General features: G+C 42.4%; 1 protein-coding gene across 2 annotated transcripts in view; it reads left to right on the top strand.

The window, feature by feature from the left end:
* Positions 1 to 310: 310 nt before the first annotated feature.
* SREK1 (splicing regulatory glutamic acid and lysine rich protein 1) overlaps positions 311 to 8,504 on the top strand; it is a 38,372-nt gene continuing 30,178 nt past the window's right edge. The window contains exon 1 of one of the 2 annotated variants that reach the window (XM_083816257.1): positions 311 to 671. In XM_083816257.1, the coding sequence (XP_083672383.1) occupies positions 511 to 671 (161 nt within the window). In that variant the 5' untranslated portion in view covers positions 311 to 510. The remainder of the gene's footprint in view (positions 672 to 8,504) is intronic. The other variant, XM_083816261.1, reaches the window with a different exon arrangement.

Here is an 8,504-nt window from a genome sequence, read left to right as displayed (position 1 = left end):
CGTCTTTGGGACCGATTCCCGGTCGAGTTAAAACAAAAACGTTAACAACCGATTCCTTCACAGCCCTTCCTGCCCAAAGGCAGCGAGGCCACGCGTTTTCACGGGTATATACATTCCCCAGGGTAATTAACCCGTCTCTCCCTGAAAAGCCTCGGTAGCAGCAGACCTCTCGGCCACCGGCAGCGCACTTCGGCGGGAATTACTTTCCATTTTCCCCTCATTTTCTATCCCCGCCCCCCGCGGGACCCGCCGGGGCGGCGCTGCCGTTATCGCCTAACGACCGCCCCCGCCGCTAACGGCCGGCCCCGGCAGCCATTGCCAGGGGCTCCCGGCGGCGGCGGAGGCACCGCCTCCAGGGAGCAGTCGAGTCGGGGAGCTAGAGCGTCCGCATCGCCGGGACGCTCCGCCCGCCCGGTGCCGCGCGCTGCTCTCTGCGTTGGGCAGGCCCGCCCCCGGCTCCAGCGTGTGGCGGCGCGGCGCGGTGCGGCGCGGTGCGGTGCGGGCTGCGCCATGATGAACAGCGGCGGCATCGGGGTGCCGCTCGGCTTCCCCCTGGGCCCCACGTCCGTCATCCAGGTCACCAACCTCTCCTCGGCGGTAACCAGCGAGCAGATGCGGACGCTCTTCGGCTTCCTGGGAGATATCGAGGAGCTGCGCCTCTACCCCCCGGAGTAAGCGGCGGCGGCGGGGACCCGGGGGAGTTGGGGTGTGTGTGTGTGGGGGGGGGGGAGGCCCCCCGCGCCATCTTGAGTGCGGGCACCGGAGAGTGCCGCAGCGGGCGCGGGGTCACGTGGTGCCGGCCCTTTGTACAGCGGCGGAGGCGAGCTTCGCCCGCACTTAAGATGGCGGCCCCGAGCCCTCGGCGGGGCAGCGGCGGCGCTTCGTGGCCTCTCCTCGCCAGCCCCGCGCCTCAGGGGCCGGGGGGAGCCTGTCCCGGGTGCCCGCCTCTCGCCTCCCGTTGTTGAAAATCCCCTCCTCTGCCCGCCTCGCGAGTCCCGGCTGGCGGGGCCGGCGCCTTGTTGTCTGAACGTGAGGCGGCGGGGCTGCTCGGAGAGGGGCGGCAGCTGCCTTGTTCTCCGGAGGCTCTCCGCAGGGCGCCCGCGGCGGGTAAAAGTTAGCAGCGGGCACGAAACCTGCCCCCAAATCGCGGCTGCCGTCGTTCGGCAGCTGCGTGCGATGGATCTCGGTACTATTTTGCTGACCCCAGTGTTTCACCCAAGCAGATCGCGGCCAGCAGAGCAGGGGAGGAAAAACAATAATCCTACTAATACATCTAATAATTTTTATAAACACGTCTGTGATACCAGTGTGTGAATGACAGACGTGCCCTTTTGAACAATGTATTCTTTCTTTTCCCCTTACAAAAGTAAAATAGGGGTAGCAGAATAGGGGGGGGGGGTCATTTCGCATCCAGATATTTTGATCTTTATAATAATAAGAGGTTCAGAGAGATAAAAGGTCTTCTAAAACTTAATAGCAAAAACAGTTGGTGTTTGTCTACTTTTATCTTTTACTAGATACTTGCCTAGGTTTGAAAGAGGACCATTCAGAGAAATTAAATATGACTTAACATTTATATAGAATTTATGTAATCATTCCTGCAAAGATGAGCTTTAAACAATTCTAAACACTCTTTAGTAGGTTTCTGGTGATTTTCATAGAGCTTCTAAGTTACTTTGGACTGTTCCTACGGATGCTTCTTAATACACTTTTCTCTTGACTAAATGTATTTTTTGTTATAGCTGTTGCTTTTATTTTTTTACCACCAATATAGTAAATTTTAAGGCAAATAAATATTTTCTTGGTTTTTGCAATTAATCTTTGTGTCTTTGTATATAATGTTGCTCATGCATATATATATATACACATATATATATGTACGTGTATATACACATATATATACATACGTGTATATATATACGCATGAGCAACATTTTTTATATATGGGTACATATATATGTGAAAAAAAAAACATATATATACACGTGAAATACTAAAAAACAATACTATAGTAGGGTTTGACTCGGAAATGTCAGGGTTACAATGCTTTAAACACCAGTTCTAAATAATTCTGTTTTCCCAAGATAGGTTACAGAATTGTGATTAGTTATTTTAATGTTGATCTTATTTACAATTTTTAAGCATAACTTTTAGAAATATGCATTTCCTTGTCAAATACTCCAGAACATTTGATCTGACTTTAATATCACAATGCTAGAAAACAATTAAGGGTTTCTGTTTCTTCATGTGAAACAGAAAAGATGTGCTGCTTATTGACTATCTAAAAATATCTTTTAATAATATTAGGATAAATTCAGAAGACTGTGTTTCATTGTCAAATTTATGGAAAGCAAAGGATTCCCAAGCAAAAACATGCCATAATTTTAGCAAACTGTAGAAATGTTTTGTTTTGCTACTGCTTTTTCCTTGAAGGCCTGGATTTTTAAAAATCAATTCTTTCTATTCGTTAAGGGAGGTTTGCCTTTTACATTATAGTTGACATCGGACAAAAATTCATGCCATACCCAGCATAACTTTAAAACATTTCTGTAAGAAACCCAAACTTTCAATGTATTTTGGTGACCTTCATGAAACAGTGGGAAGCTAACTTTTCAGTCAGGTTTTCGTCTGAAAAATGTGATTTAGTAAGTTGAATTTAGTGAGCTACAGGGCTTATGGATATTGGCTACTCAATGACAAATATTAATATGCAATTTTTGATTTATTTTACAGTGAGGAGTAAAAGTACAGGGGCATGGAAGCTTTCAGTAATTCCAGAATATTTAGGTTATGTAAATAGTATAAATAGAGACTAAACAGTAGTAAAAGCTTTGATTATAAATAGTTAAGCAAAAGCTCTCACTGAGATTGGGACTTCATTTACCAGCCCTTGTACAGAAACAGGTAGTTATAAAACAGTTCTTGTTTAAAGATAATAATATATGATGTGATAGTAAAAGAGTAATATCCTTTTTTATAGACAAAGCAGCAGTGAAAGAAAATTACATATTGCGTTGCATAGAACTGTAACCTGTTTTTTTTTCTAATTCTGTATTGCAGATACTCAGTGTACATACAAAACATTTTTTTCTCGTCTATCGAGCATGAGTTTGCAGAACAGAGATGAACATTTCTCTTCATACAGAACATTTCTGTATCCATCACAGAATGGTTTGGGTTGGAAGATCACCCTGTTCCAAGCCCCTGCCATGGGCAGGGACACCTCCCACCAGACCAAGTTGCCCAAAGCCCCATCCAGCCTGGCCTTGAGCACCTCCAGGGATGGGGCACCCACAGCTTCTCTGGGCAGCCTGTGCCAGTGCTTCACCACCCTCTGGGCGAAGAATTTCTTCCCTATATCTGATCTAACTCTCCCCCCTTGTAGTTTAAAGCCATTCCCCCTTGCCCTATCACTGTACTCCGTAACCAAGAGTCCCTCCCCAGCTTTTCTGCAGGCCCCCTTTAGGTACTGGAAGGCTGCTGTAAGGTCTTCCCAGAGCCTTCTCTTCCCCAGGCTGAACAACCCCAACTCCCCCAGCCTGTCTTCACAGGAGAATTGCTCTAGTCCTCTGGTCATTCTTGTGGCCCTCCTCTGGACCCACTACAACAGCTCCATGTCCTTCTTGTGCTGGAGGCCCCAGAGCTGAACGCAGCACTCCAGGTGGGGTCTCACAAGAGCAGAGCAGAGGGGCAGAACCACCTCCCTCACCCTGCTGGCCATGCTGCTTTTGATGTAGCCCAGCACATGGCTGCCTTTCTGGGCTGCAAGCACACATTGTTGGCTCATGGTGAGCTCTCAAATTCTCAGGTCCTTCTCCTCAGTACTGTTCTCAATCCATTCTCTACCCAGCTTGTATTGATGCTTGGGATTGCCCTGATCCAGGTGCAGGGCCTTGCACTTGGCCCTGTTGAACCCCATGAGGTTCACACAGGCCCACCTCTCAGGCCTGCCCAGGTCCCTCTGGATGGCATCCCTTCCCTCCAGCGTGTCGACCACACCACATCTTGGTGTCATCTGCAAACTTGCCAAGGGTGCACTTGATCCCACTGTCCGTTTCACCCACAAAAATGTTAAACAGCGCCCATCCCAATACTGACCCTTGAGGAACACCAGTTGTCACTGATCTCAACCTGGACATTGAGTCATTGACTGCAACTCTTTCAGTGCCACCATCCACCTTCAGGTTCCCTAGAAGATCTTGAACCATCTCCTGTTTAAGAAAAAAAAAAAGACATTTGAGTTAAGAGATTCACTGTAATTTTTTAAATCCCATCGCCTTTGCTGGGTGTGTTTATTTATAATGGATATGAACTACATATGATTGTAACAGTTAAGAGAATATAAAAGGGAATGTATTTGTCATATATGTGCCATACACATGCACGCACTTCATAAAGCGTATATACTCCCTTTTTTCTAATCACGTATTATGGTCTTTCTGAGTTAAAATATAAGTCATTCTTCACCTCTTTGATGTCAGTCATGTTTGTCAGCTTTCTATTTTTCCCTTAATCTGCTGAAATCTGAAACAAAAAATCTGATTGTATAAAATATTCACATTTTTCATTAACAAAGCTGCTTTTTATAACAAAAATATAGTAGTTTCATTCTGTTACTTGTATATTAATTTGATCAAGGGCATGTAGCATATTGGAGCATGGCTGTTGACAATTATTTTTTTAAAATATTTTCCCCTTCTTTGAAGTTGCAGCATTACATGTTAATTTTGACTTTTTTTTTTTTTTCCCTAATCCTCTGATATTTTGCTGTCAGAGTAATTCAAGAAGTGTGTAGAAGTGGTGAATTTGACTAGGTGATCACTTGTACTCTACAGGAAATTCCTTATATAGCCCTGTTCCACTGTAATTCACTGCGCACCACCCTACTGCTGAGTTGAACGAAAAAGAGGGTACATAACTTAGTAGGGAGCAAGGATAGTAGATCTGGTACCTATACTTTTTCCATTTCAATGACTGTAGAGCAAAGGATAAGGCTATGCTATGTTTTTTTGACCTCTTATTATTAGAAGTATTCTATTCCTTTTTACTATTTTTCTACATTTCTCCTGTCACTTACAATTAGCGTCCCTTGCTTTTCTAGGGTGCAACAGAGAATTTCTTTAAGAAACTGAAAGGAAGGCTCCAGTGCTGAATACAATCATTTACCGATTACATTAAATAGCATCTTAGTGTTAGAGTAATTGATTTAAAGTTCTTGTAACCATACAGATAGTGGAGGGGAAGAGGGAGAAACCACCTTGCTTTTTTAAAGCATTGAATAAAATTGAAGTTCTTCAAGATTACGCTTTAGTATTTGCAGTGAGCTTCCTGATACTAGTGACTTTTCCCAGTCAGTATCTTAAGACTGTTTTTTAAAATAATGGGTTCTGTTTGGGTCTGTTATTTTGTATCCCAAAAGAGGACTTTCCCTAGGATTGTAGAGTTGAATCATGCTACGCTGTTTTGTACTTTGTCACTTCGTGTTTCATTTTCATTGATAAAAGCCCTTCAGTTCTCCAGTCACTGCTGATCAGACAGCCCTTTAAGAAGGAAGGGTTTCATATCTGTCATGTATCTGAAAGGCCGGTACTCAGTGGGGAAGTTTCTATCCTGTATTTCAGAGGATTTCACGTTTTATTCAGGTAGCAGTAGATGCTACTTGATTATTGCTCTTATTTTCCGAAGAGGCATATGTGAACTATGAGTAGTCTACCTTCGCATTCGGTGTTGAGGGCACTTGAGACTCTTGGCACTGAACAAGGTGTTTCCATATGGTCATCACCCTAATTTTAGCTACTGGTCAATGAAGCTTCCTTGGCACTAAAAGCATTTTTTTTTTTTTTAATTTTTATTTTACTGAAAAGCTATTAACATGAGTCATCTTTCGGTGGGTTGTTACTGGTAGTCCTCGTTTGTGTTTACCTATTTTCTTACAAGTAACTTTCAAATTTTACATGATTATAGAACTGCATGCTGTTCTGGTCTCTGGAAGGCTTTCCACTGAAACTTCAGTCTTAAAAAAATGGTGGATCTTGAATAGCATCAGTAAACAAATATAAGCCACACGGAAGTGGGAAAAGATGTATTTTTTTACCCACTTATTTCACTCTTCATTTGTTTTTTTGATTATCAGATCTTAGAGAGACTAGCAGAGTTTATCTGTCTGCTGTACTCGTTTAATGTTCTTAGTCACTGGTGCCAAGAAACGTTGACTTAATGAGATTTTTAACAATTTCCTTGTAAGACTTGTCTCTTAAAGACTGATGCTGGTAGATTTCAGTGCCTAAAACCCCCTTTTATTCCACTTCATTCCCAAGCCTTTTGGTAATCTCTTTGTCCCTCCCCTTTCTCATAAACAAAGCTATAGCCTTGAGAAGAAGGAAATTCAGAGACCCTTTGAGATTTTTCTTTTTAACCAGCTTTTTATAAAAAAATGCACGGAAGTGAAAGTAAGGGATGATTATAAAATCCTTTCTGGAAACACACTTTCTTTTTTTTTTCTTTTTAATCTACTGGTATGGATACTATTTTCTCTTCTGCTTGTATCTTGAGGAAAATAGGATGGGTGAATTGCAGGTTACTGATTTTTACCAAATGAGATCTGGGTTTCTTCCTGAATCTAAAGACTTCTTATTGTAAAGAAAAATTGCAGTGCATTTGAAAGTGGTGTGGAAAATCAGACGGTGAAGAAGACTGAAAGGAAGGAAAATGGTATGATGACAGCCCGTGTAAGAGAATTAGTTCATGTAGTAAGAGTTGTTGGTTACTACTTCAGGGCCTCTGTGGGTTTGCCACCTCTGTGTAGAAGGAGAGTGTCTTCAGTAGAAGTGCTCCGTCAGCTTTGGTGGTACTTTGTCACAGAAGTCTGAGGAGAAGCTACTGAGGTTTTGAATTACGTGTGCATGGTCCTGATTTGGCTACAGATCTGAATTCCTATGTTGAGAATGGAGAACTGCTATCATTGTTTTGCACATCAATTTACCGTTTGCAAAACTTGCGGTACTTATTGAGTTTCCTCAAGTGGGAATACACAGAGGCCGTGGAGGACATAGGAGGGAGGCATCCTGCAAGTGCGTGTGTGTGAAAAGTCCCTGAGAAACCACACTTGTGTTAAGTGATGCCAGTGTTCAAATATACAGGGGAGTGAGAGCGAACGCTCTGTTCACTGCTTTGTAGAGTACTGCCTGAAATTTTTGTCTGTTTGCTGCACGGTGGTGGTTTTTGTTGTTGTAGTGTGTTTTTTAAACATCCTAAAGTTATTTATGTTTAAATCTACAAAATGTGCTGTTCAGTGAAGTATTAATTTGGTATCTTTCTTTTGGCTGTTTAAATAGACTTCATTGAGAGCAGGAAGTGTGGCTTATCTTTCATAGCTCTAAACAAGACAGAGTTTCAGTTTGCAGTACAGGTACAGTTGAAATCTGATGCTATTTTGCAGGGTATGACAGGTGTTTTTTTTTTTTTTTTTTGCCTTGGCTATTTACTCTAGTATACAGACTGCTCCTACAGTTTAGGATTGTATTTCAACGTCCTAGGAGATCAGTTATGTCTGAGGTTCTTAGTTCCAGTCATGCTTTTATGTTACACTCATCACCCAGTTGAAGTCTGTTTCAGAAGCCTTCAAAATTCCATTTGTAGTGCTAAGCCTGCAAATGTGGCTGTAAGATGATTTTGAAGCAGTTAAGTATTGAAAGTCTTTATTGATTAAGAATTGGATTTTTGCAGACTGAATTGTTTGAGAGCAGGAAGACGCAACTGTCTGCATGAGGCATTGGAAGCCCTGCTATAACGCTGCTTGCTTCTGGGTGACCTGGAGTGTCTCTTTCTTAGACTTCACTGTGTCCTGCAGTGACTGCAGCGTAGATAAGACCTTTGAGATGAAGCATGCAGAGCCTTATTTGAATGTGATCTGTGCACAATTACTCCAGAACATCTTATTTCAATAGATTATTTATTTATGTTATTTTCTCCTCCACCGCCACCACCTTGAGAAAATCTGGAACCTTAGATAGATGTTCTGCAGCCTTTTATTTGATTCTTTCTTTTTACGGTAGTTTTCTGAAAGGGTCAGTTATATATAATGGTTTTGTTTGCTTGTTAATCTATTGGGAAATTGATGTTCCTGTCTCACTAGAAAGGAAAATTAAGTGGCAGAAATGTTCAAATGTCATTCAGATCTATATTTCATTTTTGAGTTTTCTTGCGTTTTCATAACAATTGTCCTATATATAGTAACCCTAAATGTAAGGTGTAGGACTTGCTTTTTACATCATTGCTTTGTGAGGCTGTAAAGAATACTGTGACTCTGCCTGAGTTCTGCCTCCAAAAATATTGGCAGAACAAAAGGAATTAAAACAGAATAAGACCCTTCCCAGCTCTGTTCTTAAGAAGTCTACTGAGGAGGTTTAGGAGGTCCGCTTCTCATTCAGTCACTGTAAAATTAAAAACTTACAGAATTTTAGGTCTCCATTGTTTCTCTGGACATAGATGCTGCGTTGATATGT

This window comes from Anser anser (genome assembly GCF_964211835.1).
Source record: "Anser anser genome assembly, chromosome: Z".
In the NCBI taxonomy this organism is placed as follows: domain Eukaryota; kingdom Metazoa; phylum Chordata; class Aves; order Anseriformes; family Anatidae; genus Anser; species Anser anser.
The sequence above is the reverse complement of the archived record's forward strand: the minus strand, read 5'-3'. Positions and strand labels throughout refer to the sequence as shown.